At 39.4% G+C, this 25,197-nt stretch overlaps 1 protein-coding gene across 20 annotated transcripts in view; it reads left to right on the top strand.

Moving 5' to 3' along the window:
- PBRM1 (polybromo 1) overlaps positions 1-25,197 on the top strand; it is a 116,733-nt gene that overhangs the window by 64,800 nt on the left and 26,736 nt on the right. For 13 of the 20 annotated variants that reach the window (XM_030306967.1, XM_032592248.1, XM_032592252.1 and 10 more), the window contains 5 exons: positions 4,132-4,343; positions 16,276-16,461; positions 17,358-17,515; positions 18,412-18,675; positions 23,609-23,754. In XM_030306967.1, the coding sequence (XP_030162827.1) occupies positions 4,132-4,343; positions 16,276-16,461; positions 17,358-17,515; positions 18,412-18,675; positions 23,609-23,754 (966 nt within the window). The remainder of the gene's footprint in view (positions 1-4,131; positions 4,344-16,275; positions 16,462-17,357; positions 17,516-18,411; positions 18,676-23,608; positions 23,755-25,197) is intronic. The other 7 variants (XM_030306986.2, XM_030306976.2, XM_030306973.2 and 4 more) reach the window with 2 other exon arrangements.

The following is a 25,197-nucleotide window of genomic DNA, read 5'->3' as shown; positions in this document are numbered from 1 at the left end:
GATATTTAAATACAAAACAGAAGAAGATTCTGCTTTGATATACTATTTCAGCTTAGGTACATGATTCCAGTTGGTGGGGTGCTGTTTTGAATTCTAATTTGCCACAACTTGTAGAGAGCAAGTGTATGCTACAGGGTAGAGAAGTCACGCTGCTAAATCATCTAGGTCAGGACCTTTGAGAAAGAGTAGAGGACGGAGTTGAAGATCTGTTGAAAAGCATAAACTCTTAAAATACAGCCTTTCACAGAACACGTTTGGAAAGGATAAAATGTTTATAAATTGAAATTGTATTGTGATTTTCTTTTAAACTTTGAGTTCAATCCGAGCATGCTTTAAATAAATGCAGATAGCCCTAAGTTCTTGATCTGAGGTTAGACTGATTTAAATTTGATCACCATTTCCTAAAAGGGTGGCTTCTTTTTTTTTTAATCTCAGATTTCTCACTTCTAAGTGCCTTTTGTAGCATTAGAAGCACTGAAAGAAGCAGTCAAGTTTAATTTTCCATCAAATTTGAATTCCCTTTTAATTTTGATCTACAATATATCTTTGTCACATAACACTGGTATAAATCGATTATTAAAACAATTTCAGTTCAGTGGTTATGGCATGTCTTCTGGTTGCTCTTAGAGTCACTTGGGGAAATATAAAAAGCTAAAGATACAAACCTTTCTGGAGCTTATAGTGTACCATGCTGAAAGGAGACTTTTAGGCATTGGGTGTGAGGTAATTCTAGCTGGGGAATCTGGTGAAGCCTGCATTTGCTCTGGATTTTGAAAGAAAAATTAGTAATAAGGTATGCTCTTCCCATTAAGCACCTGCTCTTTATAAAGAAGCATGCTGAACACTTTATGTAGATAGTCTCTAACCCTTGTAGCCATTCTAGATGATAATCTTCCCACTTTGCATATGAAGAAGTGGTACCTAAACTTATAGAAGTTGCCTAAAGTCACACAACTTGTAAGTGGTTCATCTTATTCCCCACCACAGAGCCAGTCACCAAGACACCAGTCATGGAGCCCAGCCATGGATGATAAGGCTTGTGCTCTGTGCTCTAAGAGCTTGAAGCCTGACAGTTGGGATCGGTCCTATGCTTGGGGAAGAATAATTCCAGGCATGAGACAACATATAACAACTTGATAGGTAGTAAAGACGGTGGAGTAGAAACTCTGCACTGGAGTTCTAAAAAAGACATGAGGCATCAGGGAAGAATGGGGGAATGGGTGGGATGCAGATAAGGCAAGTGGCCTGAGGAAAGGCATAGGGTTAGGAAACTAATATGTTCAAGAGATGGGTGAAGTGGAGGTCAGATTGGAGAGGCCCTTGAGTGATGACACATGTAGGAAATGGTCCTTATTGTTCAACATTGGAGATACAAATGAAGAGAAAGATGGGGAGACATCTTGCAGTCAGAATTTACATTCATTATTTTCATTTATTCAACAAATGTTAATTGAGTGGCTACTAGTTATAAGTCTGTTCTAGATACATAGGATATACCAATGGACAAAACAGACAAATCCTGCTTTCATGGAGCTTAGACTTCATTTTTGTTCTCAATTTTTTTAAATAGTTCTTAAATCTAAAGTCACCCCTCTCCTCCACCCCTGCCCCATCCCCATTACATCTTGGGGTTAGTTCTGTGAGTCTTCTAAAAGTGCATTTGTCTCTTAAATCATTAACAACTTTGTGTATCTTATATAGATGACGTGACAATTTCAAGAAATAAACAGATTTGTATCTCTAGGAAATGAGCTCTTTTCATTCTCCCATTACTGACATGATTGATAATTTGCTTTTGAGGCCTGGGAGGTAGAGTCTAGGGTGCATTTATTTATATGATATAATGAGGAGTTTCACTCTTTGGCCCAGAGCTTTGCAAAACCATTTTTATGGGAAGCCATTTTTATCTTTGTGAATGAAGGTCATCTTATGACTGCTTATAGTACTTAAGGGTAACCCCATGCTGCTGAGGTAGAGATGCATCAGTTTAGTTGAATGATAAACCATCATTTTATCTACTTTGCCAGTAATGAAGATAGACATCTTAGGGGCGCTTGGGTAGCTTAGTTGGTTAAGCATCCGACTTCAGTTCAGGTCATGATCTCACAGTTCGTGAGTTCGAGCCCCATGTTGGGCTCTCTGCTGTCAGCCCAGAGTCCACTTCAGATCCTCTGTCTCCCTGTCTCTCTGCCCCTTCTCCATGCACACTATTTATCAAAAATAAAAACAATAAGAAAAAAAGACCTCCCAGAAACATAATTTAATGAATTTAATGAAGTCCATATGCACTAGATTTCCGTGTTGATATCCAGCAGTGTTCATGCTTCTTTACACTCACCCCTACCTACCACTACCAGCCAGTATCAACTAGGACTTTACATCCTGAAACAGAAGGAGTCTGAAAAGTGAGGTGTAGAAAAGTTCACTCGGGACAGTGGTTTGTCCATCAGCAATACTCTGTAACAGCACAGCGCTGACTCATGCCAGTTAGCTGCTGGCTTTCCTAATATGCTGGCAATATTCCTGAATTAAGTTCTCTGACTACCTTACAGGGACTTGGGACGACCAGGACAATGGAAGCAGTAAGAGCTTCCTAAACTCTTAATTATTTCATTCTACTGAATGTCTACGTTACAAATAAAGATTATATACTAGTAAGGGAATAAGAGCTCTTTGTTTTGCCAGCTTGAGTTTTTGTTCTTGTGCATACGGGGAATACCGAGCCTCTTAGATTAATAAATTAATTGTTCATATTACTTTGTTTAAATAAAACAGGAAAGATCTGTCAGATGTCTAATGGCTATGTACAGAACTTTCCTTACTAGACAACATGACATGATGGAGTTAGGAATCTCCCCTTTCAGTTTAACAGGGATTACCAAAAATGGATTTTCACTTTAATTTTATACTTAAAATTGTAAGCTATTATAAAATGAATTTCAATGTCAAGTGAACAGTCTTCAGATATCTCTTCAGAAAACAGGCATCGAGATATCATAGGAATTTCTTCCTTTGACCACTTTTTATATTGGTTTCCTACAAATGTTAGCATTTCTGTAATTTGAAAGGATTTTTAAAACCTTTCCAGAAACATGCATTTAGGGTATTGTTGGCAGTGTTTTTAGATTGTTTGCCAGTTCACTTTTGTTGATGAGGAGAAGCATTCTGGAGGCTTTACTAAAACGTGATGCTCTAGTGGTCAGTGGCAACAGGCGGCTCACTGGGCTTGCTACACCTGCCACACTCCTCTGACCAGAATGTCTCTGTAGATGCTGCTGAGACTTTGTGGTTTCCTTTGTGAATGATTTTTCAGCCCCTGGGATTCTTAGTTAATAGAATTATGTTTAAGCGATCCTCAGACCACAGTGGAATAGAGATAGTAATAAAAGTTCTTCCAGTCTGAATTCTGAAGTTGATTTTGCCCAGGTCTCTCATTCTGTAAATGAAGAAAGAGTCTTTAAAAAGCTTTCAGTATGACAGATAATTATTTTTCTCTTTTTCACTATGTTGTCTCTGCTGATTCCCCAGCATTGTGTAGTTACTGCTGGGGAAACTAACATGAACACAGACTTTGAGGCCTATTGCCGTTGTAGGGTGAATGCCCTCATGACTTTGCAGTTTAGGGTCAAATTTTTGCTGAGGCCTCCCAGCTTAGGCAAGGATGATACAGATTCAAAAAGAAGAAAGCCGACACTGCCTAAGTCTTCTGTTAACACTTTATATAATGTGTTGGTCCCTCAATTAAGAGAAAGTAAAAATTAATCCAAGGATTAGATACAAGTGCTGTACATGGTGGGCAGGCTCGGTGTAGTCCTTGATTCTGGCTGCCCCCTTCTGTTGCCAAAATCAGTTGATATTTGCACCACATTTCTCCCCAAAAACCGTATGAGGCCTTTTCTTTTATATGTGCTGTACAAGGAGTAAACCGTAAGGAAAAGCAGACTGGTGGCCATGGGACTCCTCCTCGAGGTCAAACAACACTTCAGATTCTGTTGTAAAACTTTTCAAGGAGATGCCCTACTGTACAGAAGTACCCTTATGTCCTGTAACATTATTGGTAACTATACATGTAATTGAGGTGTGTAAAGGAAGCAGCTTGTATGTCAGTGGATACTCTTGATCCCCTTATAGGACAGACTCTGAAATATATGAGGATGCGGTGGAGCTGCAGCAGTTTTTTATTAAAATCCGTGATGAGCTCTGCAAAAATGGGGAGATCCTCCTATCACCAGCGCTCAGCTACACCACGAAGCACTTGCATAACGACGTGGAGAAAGAGAAAAAGGAAAAATTACCAAAAGAAATCGAGGAAGACAAATTAAAGAGAGAAGAAGAAAAAAGAGGTTGGTTTCTTTTCATCTTGTTAAATATGAGGAAACATTATACTGTGTTCTAGTTGTGGTTCGCACTGGGAGCTGTGGGCATGAATCCTGTGTGTGTAAATGTTGACTCTTTCAAAATGATGTATTGATAGAAATGATTTTATCATCATCAGTTTGGTCATCAGACCGTTAAATGGGAAGTTTCATGTGGCACAGCTGTTATCCTAGTATTTCAGGAACGGAGTCCGTTCGTTCACAAGTGTGGGAGCTCAACAGTCTAGTATTGTGAGGAGATAAAACCTAAGGAGCCCATCTGGAGCTAGAAAGCATTCTCAGCAGTGAGTGCATCAAGGCTCTACCCTGTCATTTAGTAGACTGACTTTCCTCCCGCAGACTCAGGCCAGATTAGTAGATGATACTTTGGTTGAACCACAATACTAGGAGGAAATTTTTATTTTCATTTATCAACCCAAAAATGTTACTTGGAGTCACTTGCTAGAATTTAGAAATATTTTGACAGTGAGAACTCTTGTTAGAAATTTGACCATTTCTAGGGGCGCCTGGGTGGCTCAGTCGGTTGAGGGTCCGACTTCAGCTCAGGTCATGATCTCACGGTTCGTGGGTTCAAGCCCCGCCTCGGGCTCTGTGCCAACAGCTGGGAGCCTGGAGCCGGCTTCGGATTCTGTCTCCCTCTCTCTCTGCCCCTCCCCCGCTGGTGCTCTGTTTCTCTCTGCCTCTCAAAAATAAAGAAACGTAATAAAAAATTAAAACAAAAAAAAGAATTTGACAATTTCCGGGCTCTCTCTGGAGTCACCACCATGGCCCACCAAGCCACGCATGCGCGCTGCTCCTCACCCTGCCGGAGCTGGCGCTAATAGTTGTGCTGGCTGCAGCACTGGCACGGGGCTGGTGCAGGGCTGGGGCACCGCGCTCTGCCGCCGCTGCCTGCCTTCCCCCTCCCCGCGAGGACGTGGCATGCATGGCCTACTTCTGGACGCACATCTGTGACTGGGCAGCAGTGTGCCCTACTTCCACCTGAACCTACTACCACAGTTGGTGGGCAACCTGCAGAAGAATCCATATGCTACACTCACCATGTCTGGCACACTCTAACTTCTACAGGAAGCATGGATTTGATCCCCAGAGTCCCTTCTGTGCTCACACAATAGTGTCAGGAATTATTACCGAGGCAAATGAAATGGAAATGGTCTTTGCCAAGGGTTCACTGTTCATCCGACACCCTGGTTTGAAAACCTGGCCTTGCAACCATCATTGGTTTTTTGCTAAGTTGAATATAACCAACCTCCGGGTCCTGGACTACTTTGGTGGACCAAAAATAGGGCCACCTCAAGAATATTATGTCATATTTCAGTGAAGCAGAAAATAGGTTTAACAGCATACGTGAGGTTGCTTAGAATGGCTCAAATAAGGTTTGAAGGGATTAATGTTTCTCTGTGGAATGTTTCCCAGATTAACTAGTTTTCTTTCACGTGCTGGTTTGTTTATTTGCTTGCTTGCCTGTTTATAAAATACAGTTGGACTGTTCGTGGATTTCTTGGAAGATGTGGTTGCTAGATTTCTTTCACATTTTGAAGCCATTTTCATAGAGGTATCTTTCATTACAAGTTTTTCTCCTTCAATTGCAAATAATTTTCAAACTGTGCTCCTTGAAGAGGAGCAAGTACCAGATTCAGATTGCCCATTGGCATTTGAAGGTACTCAAAGATGTGTTCTTAATTCCTGGAAGCCATCGTGTTGGAGAGAGGACCTCACTCACCCACAGCTGTGTCTGAACTGCCCAAGTCTGTCCGGCGGGACTGGCCTGTGTTACTGTGCACATGTGTATGTGTGGCCAAGCCACACCTGGTGAGACACAAATGGAACTTCCACCTCATGGTCCATTTGTGTCTGACAGGACTGGGTGTTATTGATCCAACATAGGGCAAGACCATTTCTTATAAAGAACTTTTTTTTTTTCCACTTTTCAAATCTAAAGTAATAACTACCTTACCTAGAGCAAAAGTTCATAAAACTTTTCCTGAATTTGATTTCCCCACCTAGGTGGACACTGTATAATCAGTGTCCTCCACTCAAAACACATACATACACACATGTACACTTTTATTTTACTTTATTTTATTTTATTTTATTTTATTTTATTTTATTTTATTTTATTTATTTGTTGCCCATAAGTGGGCTTGCAAAAGAAAAAAGGATGCAGGGAATTTTGTGTAAGTCATTTCTGGTGTTCTTTTGTAAGGTGTACCAGACATGGACCAACTTAGGTCAGGTCCAAAACTCCATGCCCCCAACTTCACTCTGTAGCTTTTCTTTTCTTTTTTTTTTTTTTTTTTTTAAATGTTTATTCATTTTTGAGAGACAAGGCATGAGTGGGGGAGGGGCAGAGAGAGAGAGAGAGAGAGAGAGAGAGAGAGAAAGACACAGCATCAGAAGCAGGCTCCAGGCCCCAAGCTGTCCACACAGAGCCCAGTGTGGGGCTCGAACCCATGAACCGTGAGATCATGACCTGAGCCGAAGTTGGACACTTAACCAACTGAGCCACCCAGGTGCCCCCACTCTGTAGCTTTTTAAAAAATGCTGCTCTCAGTAGTGTCCTAAGGCTTCCTTAGTTGCTGTAAATCTTTAAATGGTTCCCGTGCTGTTACTACCTTAACCGGGTCGTCAGGGAGAAGATAATGTTAAAAAAAAAAAAAAAAAAAATCACATTTCTTCAGGAAAGAAGAGACTGTTTGCTTTTACCATCTATTTACATGATTTCAGAAGATGATATAAGGTCTCATAAAGAGGTGTGTCAGGAACCAAGGTGCTTAATCCTTACATGGCTAAAAGAAAGGAAGTTGAATATAAGTCATTATGTTTGAAAACTACAAAATGAATTTACCTGAAATGCAGCAAATAGCTTCTGTTTAAGAAAAATGATTTATATTAAACCTGGTAAAACAGCTTTTTTATTCAGAATAATAAGAAGCATTATTGTAATGAAAAAAATTTGATCATTTCTTGTAAAGTTTTTATCATTTTTATTTATTTTCATGAGATAGCTGTCTTTTTTTTTTTTTTTTTTTTTTGAGCATAGTTGACACACAACGTTACATTAGTTTCAGGTGCATATCTTGTAAATTTTGAGTTCACATAGATACCTAGACTATGTGATTTTCTGAGAGTTACATTAGTTTCAACATCACATCTGCTCCTTAGGGCTTTTTTTTCCTTAGGCCAGAAAACAAAGTTGATTTGAAGCAAATTCTCATAAGCAGTGGCATATGCAAAGACGAGAAGGGAACCTGGTTGGTGAGAATAATTTACCAGCATAAGGCTATCTGCAAGACCCAGCGACTTTTCTGCCAGAGGAGATGTACTGATTCAGGATGGCGAGAGTGTATGGGCAGGGGATGTCTTTGCCAGCTAAAAGTGGTCGATGCAGAGATAAACGGGCCAACATTACAGTTGAGGGTGAGGACTATCCTGGAAGTCAGCCATAGAGGAGTGAGCTAGCTCTCACCACGTTCTTGGCTGACTGGGAAACCATGCCTGTGCAAAGGAGCTAGGAGAACCATTTTGCAAGCAAAATGCAAGCGGTCCTTGGACATTGGTTACAGCTTTGAGTGGGTCCCCCAAGCCACATGCACATCAGTCATTGGAAGGTGAATCCTTAAAAGTTTTAAGTGTTTGAGGACAGTCTTCACCTAAATCATTGGCTGACCCATAGCTAAGCAGACTTAGGAGCAAACCCTCATGCCATGTATTCTAGTATACTTATATTGGGAGTCTCGACGAAGAGAAAGAAAGCGGGAGGGAATACTTGAAGACATAATGGCTGAAAACTTCAAATTTGATGGAGAACATTAACCTACAGCTCTAAGAGCACTAAGAGAACACAGAGAGACCACATCTAGGTACACCATAAACTACTGAAAGAGAAAACTGTGAAAGTAGCAAAACTTCTCAGGTCCAAGAAAACAGAAATATGATAATGGTTCATAAGAAATCATGGAAACCAGAAAGCAGTGACACGATATTCAAAGTGCTAAAAGGGACAAAAACTGAACCAACAATTGTATATCCAGTGACACCATCTTTCAAAAATGAAGCTGAAATAAGACATTCCTAGATAAACAGAAACAGAATTCACTGCTGCCAGATCTTCCCTATAAGAAATCCTAAAGGAAGAGCTTCAGGCCAAAAGAAAACACCACCAGATGGTTGACTCAAATCCATAAGAAGGACTGAAGAGTAGTGGAAGTGGTAAATATGTGGGTAAATATAAAACACTATATATTTTTTCTCTTCTCTTAATTTCTTTAGAAAACAATAGATTGTTTAAAGAAATAGTTACATCATCAATTTTAGGTTTACAGCATTTATAGAAGTAATGTATGTGAACAGTAGTAGCACAAAGGAATGGAGCTATTTTGGAGCAAAGTTGCACTGTTTAACAAAATCAAGTCAGTATTAACCTGAAGTAGATGGTGATAAGTGAAAGATGCATACCGTAATGCCACTAAAAACAAATAGCAATAAAAATCCAACATAGAATTAAAATGGTACACCAGAAATACTTGCTTAAAAGAAGGCAGTAAGGAAGGAAAAGAGGAACAAAAAACGTAAGACGTAAAAAAAAAAAAAAAAAAAAAAAAACAACAAAAAACAAGTAGCAAATGGTAGATGTGAATTCATTCATAGCAATAATTATATTACATGTTGCGAATAGACTAAGCACTCCAATCAAAATACAGACTGAATTTTAAGAGATCCAACTCTGTGCTGTGTGTAAGAAACTCATTTTAGATTCGAAAACACAAATAGGTTGAAAGGAGAAGGAGGGGGAAAGATACACCGTGCAGATAGTAACTGTAGTGAGTTGGAATGGCTGTATTAACATCAATAGGCTTTTTTTTTTAAGTTTATTTATTTATTTTGAAAGAGAGCAAGCACTAACAGAGAACGAGCAGAGAAAGAGGGAGAGAGAGACAATCCCAAGAAGGCTCTGCACAGGCAGCACAGAGCCCGACCCAGGGTTCGAACTCATGAACTCTGAGATCATGCCCTGAGGTGAAGCCAAGAGTCGGATGCTTAACTGACTGAGCCACCCAGGCATCCCTCAGATAGACTTTAAGAGAAGAAATATTGCTGAAGACAAAGAGGGATATCTCATAATATTAAAAGGGTGGGGACATTGGAACATATAATATTTATAAATGTATATACACCTAACAATGGAGCCTGGAAATACATAAAGCAAAACTGACCATAATGGAAAAGAGAAATTGTTTAGCAATTAAGTCTCAATACTCCTTTCTCAGCAATGATAGACCAAGTACACCAAAAATCAATACTCTTTTCTCAGCAATTGATAGACCATCTAGCAAAAAGTACAGAAGACTTGAATATGGACTGAAAGTTTGTCTCCCCAAAATTCATATATCGTAGCCTCATCTCCAGTGTGATGTATTTGGAGGTCAGGCCTTTAGGAGGTAATTGAATGTGGTCATAGAGGTGGAGCCACCACAATGGGCTCATTACCATTATAAGGGGATGAAGAGCAAGAAGACAACTGTCCATGAACCAGAACGTGGACTTCTCACCAGAAACTACGTCTGCTGGCACCTTGATCTTGGATTTTTTACCCCCCAGAACTATGAGAAATCAATGCTGTTTAAGCCACCCTGGCTGTGGTAGGTTTTTTATAGCAGCCTGAGCTGACTAAGATGGACTGTCAACCAGCTTGACCTGACTGAGATGTGAAACACTGCACCCAAGGACTGCAAAATGCACATTCTTATCAAGCACACATGGAACATTATCTCGGATGGACCATAGGTCATGAAACAAGTTTCAGAAGATTTAAAAGGATTGAAATCATACCCAGTTTTCTGAACACAATGGGATTAGACTAGAAATCAGCAACAGAAAGAAAGCTGGAAAATCCCCAAATATTTGAAAATGAAGCAGTACACTTCTAAATAATCCGTGGATCATAGAAGATATTGCAAGGACAATTAGGAAAATCTTGAACTGAACCCAAATGAAAACACAGTATATTAAAATTTATGGGATATAGCTAAAGGAGTTTGTGAAAGGAAACTTATAGCTTTAGATACATATACCAGGAAAGGAATAAAGAGCTAAAATAAGTCTACATTTGCACCTCAAGAAGTTAGCAAAAGAAAAGCCAATCACACTTGAAGTAGAAATACTAAAGATCAGGGGCGCCTGGGTGGCTCAGTCGGTTAAGCGGCCGACTTCGGCTCAGGTCATGATCTCGCGGTCCGTGAGTTCGAGCCCCGCGTCGGGCTCTGTGCTGACAGCTCAGAGCCTGGAGCCTGTTTCAGATTCTGTGTCTCCCTCTCTCTGACCCTCCCCTGTTCATGCTTTGTCTCTCTCTGTCTCAAAAATAAATAAACATTAAAAAAAAAAATACTAAAGATCAGAATGGAAATCAGTGAAAGAGAAAACAGAAAATGCCAGTGCTGTAATGGGTATGACATTTAGGACGATTCACATTGTTTCTACTGACAAAATTTCTTATACTTGAGATTTTTCTTTTTTAAGTTTTGTTGACACTTTATCTGGTGATACAAAATTAGCGACAGCTGTGTTTTTGTATTAACTACCAGAACTAAGTACTCAAAGGTAAGTAAGCAAAAGTAAAACAATATGAAGGACTTGTCACCTAAATGTGGCAGGTTGTACAGATGCCTACTATTGGTACATCCCAAAACACCTCTAAAATGATGGAAAATGGATTTTAAAGCAAAACAAAAGACATAAATGTAAAGCATTCCCCTCCCTCAAAAAAAAAAAAAAAAAAAGGGAAACCATTGAAAAGGAGATGGTGGCAATGGGAATTTAGGAGCTAGAAAATGTACGAGTAGGTTGCTAACACTGGCTTCAGTGCTGGCATCAGATGAAGACCTTAAGTAGGCCAATTCCTGTCTAGAATGGTGCAGGGATTAGAGCACCAGGTACTTCTACAAATGGAGGTGCTGAAAACAGGAGGATTAGTTAACTCTAAATTTGAGTTCAACCACCAGATCACTTCCCAACCTTTCCTGTGACTGTTTGCCTTCAAGAGTCTAGTCTGAGAGACAGCAGCATACTGAAAGGTTAGAGGTACAGTTCTGAAGAGGGGGGTCATAAGAGGATTTATACTAAGTAGTGAGACCCCTTGTAACTCTTTTGCTCCAAGAATGCTGGCAGTCAGGCTTCTAGTTTTGAGACAGGAGATTTTTCTCTTGAGAAATGGATCAGGCAGTGGGGCAAAATTATGTACATAAAGAGCTTCTAGTCATTTTTTTTAGTATTTTGCTTTTAAATAGGAGCAGGTACTTAATTTAAATAGGATCAAATATTTAAGGCAAACCTCTAAGATGCAAGATAGAGAACAAAACAAAAAGAGAAAAAGGGCCTTGGAAAAAAACAAGGCAGATGGAGAAAAATTTTAAAAACAAAACAAAAACAGGTGCCTGGGTGGCTCAGTTGGTTGAGCATCCCACATCGGCTCAGGTCATGATCTCACAGTTTGTGTGAGCCCCATGCCCGGCTGTCTGCTGTCAGCTGTCAGCTCAGATCCTGCTTCAGATCCTCTGTACCCATCTCTCTCTGCCCTCCCCCGCTCATGCTCTCCCTCTCTCTCTCAAAAATAAACATTTAGGGGCACCTGGGTGGCTCTGTCAGTTGAGCATCTGACTTCAGGTCGGGTCATGATCTCGGGGTTCATGAGTTTGAGCCCCACATGGGCTCTCAGCTGTCAGTGCAGAGCCTGCTTCAGATCCTGTCTGCCTCTCCCCTGCTTGTGCTCTCCCTATCTCTTTCAAAAATAAATAAATATTAAAAATAATAATAATAAATAAATAACATATAAACATTAAAAAAAACTGATAAAGATTTAGACCTTCAGAGAGATGACAAGCTACTGCATCCATAAAATAAAAACAGGAGGCCATAAAAACGAATAGTCACAGAACAGAAAATTTCTTGGAAATTGAAAATACGGCAAACCAACAGAATGAGAGAAAATACTCACAAATCATACATCTGATAAGAGTCTGATGTCCAGGATATGTAAATTCTGTAACAAAACAATTCAAAACTGGGCAAAGTATGGAAATAGACCTGCCATCTCCAAAGAAATTGTACAGATGGCCGTAATCACATGAAGAATGTTCAATATCATTAATCATTAGGAGAATGCAAATCAAACCTGCATTGAGATACCACTTCTTTTTAGGATGGCTGTTATAAAAAACAAACAAACAAACAACAGCCAGCAAGTGTTGTTGAGGATGTGGAGAAATTGGCGCCCTTATACATTGATGGTGGGAATGTAAAATGGTACCGCCATTATGGCAAAACAGTTTGGCAATTCCTTACAAAGGTAATCGTTGAATTACCATGTGATCCATTAGTTCCACTCCTGGTGTATACCCAAAGAACTGGAAGCAGGGACTCCTGCACATAATTGTATACCAATATCCGGAACAGCATTATTCACAAGAGGCAAAAGGCAGATACAACCCAAGTGTCCATTAACAACGGATGAATGTGGTACATATACATACAATAGAGTGTTATTCCCCCATAAAATGTAATGAAATGGTGATAACGACATACTACAACACGGATGAACCTTGAAAACATTATGCTAACTGAAATAGGCCAGACATGAAAGGACAAATAGTGTATGATTCCACTTACATAAGGTACCTAGAGTAGCAAAGTCTTAGAGACAAAGTAGTATAGAGGTTACCAGGATCTGGTGGGGATGATAAATGTGCTTAATGGTTACAGAGTTTCTGTTTGAAATGAAAAGTTTTGTAAATAGGAAGTGGTTCTGACTGCACAACATTGTGAATGTAATTAATGCCACTGAAATACGTGCTTAAGAATGGTCAAAAAATGGCAAATTTTATGTGGTATATTATCACACTTTTTTAAATTAGTAACATACCAAGAAACTGAATTACACACTTGAAGTAGGGGAATTGTATGTGTATGTTGTGTAAATTATATCTCAATGAAACTTTTTTTTTTTTAAGTTTATTTACTTTTGAGAGAGACAGAGACAGCACAAGTGGTGAAGGGGCAGAGAGAAAGAATCCCAAGCAGACTCCACACTGCCAGCACAGAGCCTGATATGGAGCTCAGACTCACGAAGAAGCCCTGAGATCATGACCTGAACTGAAACCAAGAGTCGGATGCTTAACTGACTGAGCCACAGGCGCCCTCAATGAAACTGTTTTTAAAAAATGATAGCAGAGGGGCGCCTGGGTGGCTCAGTTGGTTGAGCATCTGGCTCTTGAGTTCAGCTCATGTCATGATCTCATGGTTCTTGGGTTCGAGCCCCACATCAGACTCTGTACTGACAGTGCAGAGCCTGTTTTGGATGCTCTCTTTCTCCCTCTCTTTGTCCCTCCCCTGCTTGCATTCTCTCTCTCTCTCTCTCTCTCTCTCTCTCTCTCAAAAATAAATAAACTTAAAAAAAATTTTTTTAAATAAGGTCCCCTTTAAATAAAAACAATAGAGTGGGTGAGGCGATAAGAGTGAGGGTGTTTAAGGGTACAACCTTGTAAGGAGTGGTAAATAGCCATGGAGAGCTAATGCACAGTAAAGTGAATATAGCCAATAGTACTGTACTATGATTAAGTAATGTGGTAAGTGTCACTGTAGTGGCAACAATATATAAGTGTATTGAAGTAACTGGTTGTACAGCTTAAATTTACACATTGATATATGTCAAATTGATTCGTTTAAAAATTTTTTTAATGAGGAGCCCCCCAGGTGGTTCAGTCAGTTGAACGTCTGACTTCGGCTCAGGTGATGATCTTGCAGTTCGTGAGTTCCAGCCCCACATCAGGCTCACTGCTGTCAGCACAGAGCCTGCTTCAGGTCCTCTGTCCCCCTCACTGCCCCTCGCCTGCTTGCACTCTCCTAAAAATAAAGAAATACATACATACATAAATATATATATTTTTTTAATGATAGCAGAAAGGAATCATTTAGAGAAGGATTAGAAGATGAAGTGGAAGAAATCTCAAGAGGTAGTAGAACAACAACAAATGAACAAAGAAGGAGAAAGATAACCAAAGATCAGCCCAGGAGGCCAGAATCCAAGTAATTGCAGACATAGTTCTGCTAAGCTTTCTGCCACTGTGTAACAAGGACCCCCTTTCCAGTAACATTTTCATTTCCACCTGAGCCTTCTACTGCCAAGTCTTTAATGTCCGTTTCTCTACCATAGTCTATGCAAGGCAACTGAGGCCTTTGCTCTGCTCAAAATTCTCCCAGTTTCTGTTACTGCCCAATTCCAAAGTCGCTTCATATTTTTTAGTTATTTGTTGCAATAACACCCTGCTGGCGGGTATCAAAATCTCATCTAAATATTATCAGCTTTATGAGCTCAAAAGCCTCCAATCTTATTATTTAAATCATTTAAGGGGCGCCTGGGTGGCTTGGTCAGTTAAGCATCCGACTTTGGCTCGGGTCATGATCTCACGGTCCATGAGTTTGAGCCCCACATCGGGCTCTGTGCTGACAGCTCAGAGCCTGGAGCCTGTTTCAGATTCTGTGTCTCCCTCTCTCTCTGCCCCTCCCCTGTTCATGCTCTGTCTCTCTCTGTCTCAAAAATAAATAAATGTTTAAAAAAAATTTTTTTTTTAATTAAATCATTTAAGTTGGTGTATATAGGTGAGGCTCTGGGTGTGACCCATCCTGGGACACAGTTCCTCTCCCTCTGTGGACCTATGAAACCAAAAACAAGTCCTTTGCTCCTACAATACATTGATGGGACATGCGTAGAATAACAATTAAGAGACATTCCCATTGAGAAAGGGAGAAATGGAAGGGAAAGGGCCTTCAATTCCAAGCAATCTTGAAATCCAGCGAGGCAGAACCATTAAGTTTCAAGGCCTAGAAATAGTCCTTTATGGCTCAGGACTCTGCCCTCTAAATCATTCTTTTTCATATTTTCAGCTGAGTTGTTTTATCATCCTGTTTCCTGTCTCTAGAATTTGGGGGTTTTGTACTCTCTCTGTCCTTTTCCATACAGTTGACCATGTTCTTGTTGGTGTATAATCTCAAGTACCTTGTGAATTTCTTGTATATGTTACAGGGATTCATTTGACTAATCGAATACTAGATAACATTTTCCACCAATATTGGCAAAACTTTTAAAAAATTAGAAATGTTGGAGCGTGAGAATGGAGAAACAGACCCTGTAGCCACACAGTGAGGGACTTAAATTGGTACAGAATTTGGGGGGTTGGTTTGGAATAGGCATTTTAAAAACATTTAAAATGCTTCTTTCTAGCTGTCCTATTTATAGAAAATTACCATAAAGAAGTAATCAAAGATGTGGGCACAGTTTTATCTTAAAAAACAAAAACCCTGTGGTATTTGTAAATGATGGCTTGTATGGGAGCCATTAAAAAGTATTATTTAACAAAAATAAGTCCTATTGAAAAGCATTAATCTCAGGGGAACTGCACAGTTCTGTCTTTAGTGTAGACATGTATAGTTCACATTATATTGCATAATATGCATGTTCGTATTTTCTCAGTTCTAAGATTCCATTAATTGTGACATACCCATATATTAACTTAGGGAAAATTTTTTCAGAGGCATTAAGATAAACAGGAAGTACATATGAGATTATTTCCAGGATTACATGATTTACAGGTTACCTGTTTCCTTCTTTATACCTTTCATTATTATCCAGAATGACTGTCTTGAGCGTTTATTATTAAGGTGGTTATTTTTATTCTGTAGATCCTTTATTTATGGATTTACTTAAATTAATGACGGTTATAATTCAAAAAGGCACTAGACCGTGAAGGTCTAGAAAAGAATGAAATGTAGTAGTATGTGTTGTTTGAATCCTATGTCTGATTCCAACATGCTTTGAATGGGAACCTTTTTTTCTTTTTCACCTAAGAAGCTGAAAAGAGTGAAGACTCCTCAGGCACTGCAGGCCTCTCAGGCTTACACCGCACATACAGTCAGGACTGCAGCTTTAAGAACAGCATGTACCATGTTGGAGATTACGTCTACGTGGAGCCCGCGGAGGCCAGCCTGCAGCCACACATAGTCTGTATTGAGAGACTGTGGGAAGATTCTGCTGGTAAGTTCGTTTTAAATCAAAGGACAGATTGGTGACATGTAACTATTTTACTCCTCCTTGGGTCTCAAGGAAGAAAACTGTCACTCAGACAATAGTTGTTCTATAGTGTATCAGTAAATATAAGTAAGCACCCACTATATGAAAACATGGGATCTAGCACTCTTGGGCCAGTGAGTGGTACAATTGAGTCAAAAGAAATGCATCTTCTTGAAGGGAAGCTGAGATTCATTTGCTCCACTGGTGTTTATTAAAACCAGTCACCCAAACTCTGGAGGATGGCAGAGACTCACAGGAACTAAAGGCTCACGTTTTGCTTCTGGCAAAACCAGTCTGGTATAAATCACAAGTGAAGAATAAATTATAGAGAGACATGTGCCTTGGCTTAGAATTTGATTTAAAAAAGGTGTCCTAGAACAGTTGCCTTTACCTTAGGAGTTAATGAAGCCAGAAGCAGGCAGAAATGTGATCCAGGCAATCCAGTTCCCTCAGCTTTGCATCCCTTGCCCTGAGTGCTAACTTCGTCCTTTAGTATGTGGTATCTTTCTTAAGCATGCATCCCTGGCCGTGTCCTGGCCCCAGCAGAGTGGAGCAGCTCTCATCACCCTCCTCATCCGGTATATTACCTATCTTTTCATGTGAGAGGGAGAGTAGCATTTTTTAGGCCTTCTTATACTTCATTATTTTCAAGTATCATTTCTTCTAAGATAATTATTTTAAGGACCTGTGGCTTAAAAAGCACATCGTTGGGTTCGGGCCATAAGAGAATAGATGGAGAATTTGCTCGTTTTGCAAAGAATGTGTGATTTCTGTTAATGGTAATTCTGTCTGTCTCTGTCTCTCTCTCTCTCTCTCTCTCTCTCCCTCCCTCCCTCCCTCCCTCCCTTTTTGTTTTTGAGGTGAAAAATGGTTGTATGGCTGTTGGTTTTATCGGCCAAATGAAACATTCCATCTGGCTACACGAAAATTTCTAGAAAAAGAAGTTTTTAAGAGTGACTATTACAATAAAGTTCCTGTTAGTAAAATTCTAGGAAAATGTGTGGTCATGTTTGTCAAGGTAAGAAACTCATTAGTTCCCAAAGTACAAATCATTCCATGAAAATAAAATTTACGAACACGGAAAAATCAGTATTTACAAATTAGAAGCTCTGTTTTAAACCGTTTGATTTTTTTTTTTTAAACTGTATCTGTATGGCTGTGTGTAAAAGATTTGGGAAGAAATTAATCTGATCATGATGATGGAAGACCATTTGCTGCCTACATCATATATAGTTGAATGCAGTTAGCTTAAAGTTTTTTTTATACTGCGAGGTTAATTTTTGAGGATGACATTTTCTGAAAGATAATTTTCTGAAAACTGTCAGTATGCTCTTTTAGGTAATAAAGTATACTTTTTGTGTATCTATCTGATACAGGCACATTGACCCCTGCCCCAAAGCTTTCAAGAACGTTATAGCTGTATTATGAAATGTTAATATATTTTCAAAAGGGCTGTTGGTAAGCTAAATAAGCTAAAGGGTGTGGGGGCACCTGGGTGGCTCAGTCAGTTGAGCGTCCGACTTCGGCTCAGGTCATGATCTCACGGTCTGTGAGTTCGAGCCCCACATCAGGCTCTGTGCTGACAGCTCAGAGCCTGGAGCCTGCTTTGGATTCTGTGTCTCCCTCTTTCTCTGCCCCTCCCCCACTCATGCTCTGTCTCTCTCTGTCAAAAATAAAATAAACATTACAAAAAAGTTTTTTTAAATAAGCTAAAGGGTGTGTATTTAATAAGGCTATTTTGTAGCAAGAAATTGCTCCTACATCTCTAGCCATTTACTATTTGTGGTTAACTGTCAAAAAGTCTTAACAGTTTAGCTTTTGTTTGTTTGCTTGATTGATGTGTGGTTTTGGTTTTTATGGTTGACTGGTTTTCAGAATATTCACCTAACTTATTAATTTTATTATATCTCCCAGGAATACTTTAAATTATGCCCAGAAAACTTTCGAGATGAGGATGTTTTTGTCTGTGAATCACGGTATTCTGCCAAAACCAAATCTTTTAAGAAAATTAAACTGTGGACCATGCCCATCAGTTCAGTGAGGTTTGTCCCTCGGGATGTGCCCTTGCCTGTGGTTCGAGTGGCCTCTGTATTTGCAAATGCAGATAAAGGGGATGATGAGAAGAACACAGACAACTCAGAGGATAGTCGAACTGAAGACAGTTTTAACTTGGAAAAGGTATGTAGCTAAAAGCCACACAGAAAAGAATTTTACACTTCAAAATACCTATTCCAGAAAATAAATGAATAAAGCATTCAAAATCAGAATTAGAAAAAGAGCAACAACATAAAACCTTACATAAACAGAAAGAAGGGAACTATAAAAGAGACAGAAATTAATACTTAGAAAACAACAGTAGAACTGAAAAGTAAATCCAGGGGTACCTACTGGTTCAGTGAGTAGAGCATGAGACTCTTGATCTCAGGGTCATTAGTTTAAGTCCCCCGTTGGGCATGCAGCCTGCTTTAAAAAAAATTAAATAGGAGCGCCTGGGTGGCTCAGTCGATTGACTTGATTTCAGCTCGTGTCGTGGTCTCAGGGTCATGGGATTGAGCCCCGTGTCAGGCTCCACACTAAGCACGGAGCCTGCTTGAGATTCGGTTTCTCCTCCTTTTCCCCTCTCTCCTGCTGGCTTACGTGCATGCATGCGCTCACGTCCTCTCTCCCTCTCCCTCCCTCTCTCGAATAATAAAGAAAGAAGTGAATCCAAGTGCTAATCATTTGACAAGTCCAGTGAAATAAATGACCAACTCTCCTAATAAAAAAAAGAAGAGAATTAAGCTCAGACATATAAATATGGAAGAAATTTAAAGACTTGTAAATTTTGTTAATAAATTGAAATCCTGAATAAAATGAATAATTTCCTAGGACAATATAAATCACTAAAGTGGCATCAAGAAGAGGTGTAACACGTAAGTGGACAACAACAAGAAGAAATTTTTTTTAATGTCTTGAGAGCTAATCACAGAGTACTCAGATCAGATAATTCTGTAGGTGAGTTCTTTTAACCCTTTAAGAGACCTATAATTATACTATGGTTTAAATTCTTTCAGAGCATAGAAAACAAAACTTCCCAGTTATTTTACAAAACCAGAATAATCTTGATTTCAAAGCCTGACAAAATAAAACTGGAAAAGCTATAGTTCAGTCTAACTTACGAATATTAATGCAAAAAATACTTGGAGAAAATATATTTTTATAAATGAAATCAAATTAGTTATTTAAGAACAATATGACCAAGTAGGTGGAAGTTCATTCTACAAATGCAAGGATTGGTCAAAATTAGGAAAATTCAGTAAAACATTTCATTGCATTAATAGATCTAAGGAGAAATTATTTGATAAAGTACAGTAACTGTCTTCATTTATTTAAGTCTTTAGATGGATATTTCCTCAAAGTGATTTTTTAAAATTATATTTGTTTCTCACACCTAAACGTGCTTGCTCTACTATTATCTTTATTTTTCTGAAAGTAGCCAATGAAGACAAACAAAATAGTAAAAATATTGACAATAAAGAGGCAAAACTTTTTTTTGCAGATAATGGGGGAGAAATTAAAGTTTTGAAAACCAAGAATTCAACAAATAGGAATTTCAAAGTCCATATACAAGTCAATAGCTTTCTTATATAAACAAGACTTTTGAAAGTAAGATAAAAATGTTGAATACACGTTAGCAGCTGTTAGGAAAGTCATGTAGAAGAAAATATCTGATTCATCTTAACAGGATACATTAAGAAATAATCTTGGGGGTGCTGCTGGGTGGCTCAGTTGGGTAAGTGTCTGACTCTTGATTTCGGCTCGGGTCATGATCTCATGGTTTGTGAGTTCAAGCTCCATATCAGGCTCTGTGCTGACAGCGGGAAGCCTGCTTGGGATTCTCTCTCTGCCCCTCCCCACTCCACTCTGTCTCTCTGTCTCTCTCTCTCTCTAAACAAACAAACAAACAACAACAAAAAAGAAATAACCTTAAAAGGAATATATGGAACCTATGGGAAGAGAAACAGTCTATGGACATGAAAGACTTGTTTTTGGAACCTGACAGAATTATGCTGGCATTCTTTTTTTTTTTTTTTTTTTTTTTAATTTTTTTTCAACATTTATTTATTTTTGGGACAGAGAGAGACAGAGCATAAACAGGGGAGGGGCAGAGAGAGAGGGAGACACAGAATCGGAAACAGGCTCCAGGCTCTGAGCCATCAGCCCAGAGCCCGACGCGGGGCTCGAACTCACAGACCGCGAGATCGTGACCTGGCTGAAGTCGGACGCTTAACCGACTGCGCCACCCAGGCGCCCCGTGCTGGCATTCTTAATGAAGGGGTAAACATGTTAGTTACCAGGAAAAGAAGGGAGAAAAGTAATCAGAGTGCTTTGCCCTGCTAAATATTATTGTATTTTATAAAACAACATTTTTAAAAAATTGGGATAGTAGCTCAGGACCAGTCAGTGGAAGGAATAGGCTTTTCACAACTAAAATCTAGAATATAAAGGTAGGATTTTAAATCAGCAGGAGAGGATGGAATCAAATGATACTGGAAAAACTGGTAGCCATTTGAAAATAAAAGAAAAAGAAGAAGAAAGGAAAAAACCCACCTGAATTCTCTCTTGATATTCCAAAAAGATAAAAAAACAAAAAAAAAACCAGAGTACTAGTTGCTAACATAAGCATATTTACTATTATTTACCTATATTCTTTTATGTATGTATGTATGTATTTATAAGCTTGGAATGGGTCCATTCTAAACATGATATAAAATCCAGTATCCATAAAAGGGGGGGGGGCATTTTATCAGTGTACAATGGAAAATATCCATTAGTTTAATAAAAGAGTCTAAGGACTGCCATTTTTAACACAATGAGCTCTTGGAAACCTAGGAAAAAAGCTACACTAGAAAAATAGGCAAAGGACCAAATAGATGATTTGTAAGAGGGAAGACAGCCAAAAAGGTAAAATGTTTTTAAATGCCTGGCAGATTGGCAGGAGTTCTAAAGACTGCTAATACTGGGCACACCTGATGTGGGTGTGGGCAGCACACTTCTCACCCATCCATGGCATTCCCTTTGACCCTACAGTTTGATGCCAGGGAATGTGTTCCAACTCAGTACTCAGGCGCACCAAAGGGTTGTCTACAAGGAGTGACATCAGTGTTACCTGTAAAGCAAAACCCTTGGCCAAACTCAAATGCCATGAATAGGAATTGAGTAAGTTGTCATACATCCATAGCATGCCAGCTGTACGGCCAGTGAAAGCAGTGAAATAGGTTTATAATATGTCACATGGAAAATTTTCCAAGTCCTGTGGTAGGAGGATGTTCATGATTAACAGGCAGCAGAATGGGATGCAGTTCCATCATTATTCAAAACAAAGAAAAATGTATATTTACATACATGAATGAGAAAATGAAAACAGCATGTAACACTGCTGTGTGCTAAACTAGGTGCTTATCTCTGGAGTTGGATCACAGAAGATTGTTTTTAAGTTTTACATGCTGTAATGTTGACTTGTTGCCAATGAATGTACTTCTTTTATATAATCAAGAAAGATAAAACTTTTATATTGTTAACATAAAAACTGGAAAATATTGAATTCTTTGAGTCCATTTCAGTGTCCTAACAGTTTTACAAGAGAAAGGGAGCCTGGGAAGGAACATGATATTTTTTACACTTTACCAGTATGTCTGGGAATTGTGGAGACGTTAATTATGAAAGAATAAGAAATACCAAAGGAAGCCAGTGTGGGAATAACATAGATTTCTTCTTTTTCTTTTTTTTTAAATTAATTAATTAATTTTTAAATTTACGTCCAAGTTAGCAATTTTTTCTTAGAATTCATAAGTCCCCAGGGTCCTCTCTGTGCACACATTTTTTTTTTTTTTTTCCTGTTCTTGTCTCCTATCTACTTTAATGCTGCCTGGCCAAAACAGGTCATTCCTGGAACTTTTTAAAAGAATACCTTCAGCAGGTAGAGCATGCAGCTCTCAGTCTTGGGATTGTGAGGTCAAGCCCCACATTGGGCGGGAAGATGACTTTACAAAAAAAAAAAAAAAGAAAAGAACTTCAGAACAGACCATTCCTGAAAGAAAAAGTTATTCTTACTCTCAGGGGTCACTTTATAGCTCCCTTTCCTGCAGGTGTCCCTCATCCAGCACATCTCATTCTTAAGGGTTTTCCAGGAGGAGCATTTAGATTGCACATTTATAGTCGTGAAGAAAGAAGCAAACCATTTGGACCTTCTGAAAGAGAGACTTTTGTTTGAAGTTTCAGATACTCTCGGGGAGGTGCAGTAGAAAACTTGGGGGTTCTGGGGTTTCCTCGAGGAGCTTTTATATGTTTTGAAATTAATATGTTTACAACACCTCGTGCTGTGCCCACTATCTGCATCAGATCAGAACTTGTTTTTCTTTTTTTCCCCTTTTCTGCCAACACTATAAAACAATAATGTTTGTTAAAGCGCTTTTCATAAGTCAGGCATTGCTCTGTGTAGTTAATGGGGAGAATATCCTTAAAGCTTCCTAACAATCCCATGTAATAGGCACACTGTCTTCATTTTCCAGATGAGGAAACTAAGGCCTAAGAGGTCAAGTAATTTGCCTAATGTCACAGTAGCCAGTAGGTGACAGACCTTGTAAATTGAGAGTATGTGTTTGTATCACAGAGGCTATACTATTCCTTTCCATGCTAGAATAAAGCAAAATGATCATTTTAAATCTATCAGCTGTTAATGCTAAGACATTGAGAGCTCAGTAAATGTGGTGAAGAGGAAGCTTATGCAGTATTTGCTCCTTATCCTCCATGGCAACGCATGAGTGAGGCTGCTCCTGAATGCTGCTAAGTCCTCTCCGGTGCTCTTTTTGCACTGGACTAGGGGAATAAAAGCATCTTGGAGTAACATTTTGTGAAACTTAACTAGAAATTTAAAATAAATGCATTATTTGAGAAGACTTAGTTTGGTTTCAGTGCCCTAATCTTTTGGTTTCTGGTCTTCATCAAAACTTCTATTTATGGTTATTTTTGTCTTCTAAGTTAATATGATGGAAAGTCAACTTTCCTTTCTTACCTTCTCTGTCTACTTGATTGTGAGCTGCCTCTCTTCAACCAGTTTCCTTTACCACAGGAGAAAGAAGATGTCCCTGTGGAAATGTCAAACGGTGAGCCAGGTTGCCACTACTTTGAGCAGCTCCGTTACAATGACATGTGGCTGAAGGTTGGTGACTGTGTCTTCATCAAGTCCCATGGCCTGGTGCGCCCACGTGTGGGCAGGTGAGTGTTACTGAAGTAGCGAAGATGTAGTTGGGTCGGAGAGATTTGGAGCAAGTGGAAATTCATCACTCTTTAGGATGAAGACACACGTCATCATCAACCCCCCCCCCCCAACACCCTGCAATCCTGTTAACTTCCCCAGCTTCCTTGCACACCCTTGCCCTGCTTTTGTCTCTAGCCATGCTTCTTTAAATTCCTCTTGTGAACTTTTTTTTTCTTCTCTTACCATTTACTCAATTCTCAACCCAGAAATCTCCCTGCCCACCTCACATGATGAACTCCCTTTAGCTTCAATTTAAGATGACACTTCCTTAAGGAAGCTTCTCCTGTACCCTCCAGACTGGATTAGGTGTCCTTGTATTCTCAGAGCACTTGTCATGTTATTTTACTGTCAGGTTTCCATACCAGACTGCAAATGCCCTGACAGTAGGGTCCCTGTCTTTTTGCTCACCTTTGTCTTCCCTGCTTCAAGCATACAGTTCATGAAACATAGTAAGGGCTCAGATATTGGTTGAACAAGTAAATGGATGGAAGAGTGTTTGCATGGCATAAAATAGCAGTGACGGAGTCAGGTACAGAATTGGGCAGTAGAGGATAGTGGTTAAGAGTAGTAGTTGGTTCCAAGAGATCCTGGTGTAAGTCCAACCCTGCTAGCTTCATGTCCTTAGGCAAATGATTTACTTCCCTGAGCTTCAGTTTCCTCATTCCATTTTTTCCTCATTCAGTAATCATTTATTACAAACCTATTTGCCAGGCTCTGAAGCTATATTAGTGAATAAAACAAACATTCTTAGTGCCCGGGATCTTTGTTCCAGTGGGAAGACAAACAGTAATCATGAATAAGTAAAGTGTAAGGTACATTAGGTCATGAAAAAATAAGAGTATGAGAACACTCAGGAATGCCGTGGTCACAGTGAGGAGGTGCAAAAGTTTAAGCAGGGTGATGTATATAGGCCTCACTGAGAGTTAATAGTTGAGTCAACGAAGAAACTGAGTGAGTAATGTGAATATCCGGGGGGAAAGCTTTCCGGGAAGTGAGAACAGCCAAGATAAAGACCTGAGAGAGAAGCGTTCCTGGCCTGTCAAATCAGGAGAGTTTGTTACAGGGGGAGTAAGCAGTGCATTGAGTTAGATAGGAGATGAGGGCCATGGCATACAGTGCAACCCTTGTGGACCTCAGAGACCGATGTAGGCACTTGGGCTTTTACTGAATTAAAAAGAGTACCATTGGATTCTTTTAAGCATCAGTGTGACAGCTGAATTAGTTCTTAGCAAGATTGCTCTGCCTACTGGTTGTTGAGAATAGACTTAAAGGATCAAAGAGAAGCAAGGAGATCTGCTAGAAGGCTGGCTGTTGCAGTAATCCAGGCAGCAAACGATGATGGCTGAGACCAGTAGTCAGACCCTGTTTTAAAAGGTTGAGTTAATAGGATTTCTGATAAA

Source organism: Lynx canadensis, chromosome A2 (genome assembly GCF_007474595.2).
Source record: "Lynx canadensis isolate LIC74 chromosome A2, mLynCan4.pri.v2, whole genome shotgun sequence".
Lineage (NCBI taxonomy): Eukaryota > Metazoa > Chordata > Mammalia > Carnivora > Felidae > Lynx > Lynx canadensis.
The sequence above is the reverse complement of the archived record's forward strand: the minus strand, read 5'-3'. Positions and strand labels throughout refer to the sequence as shown.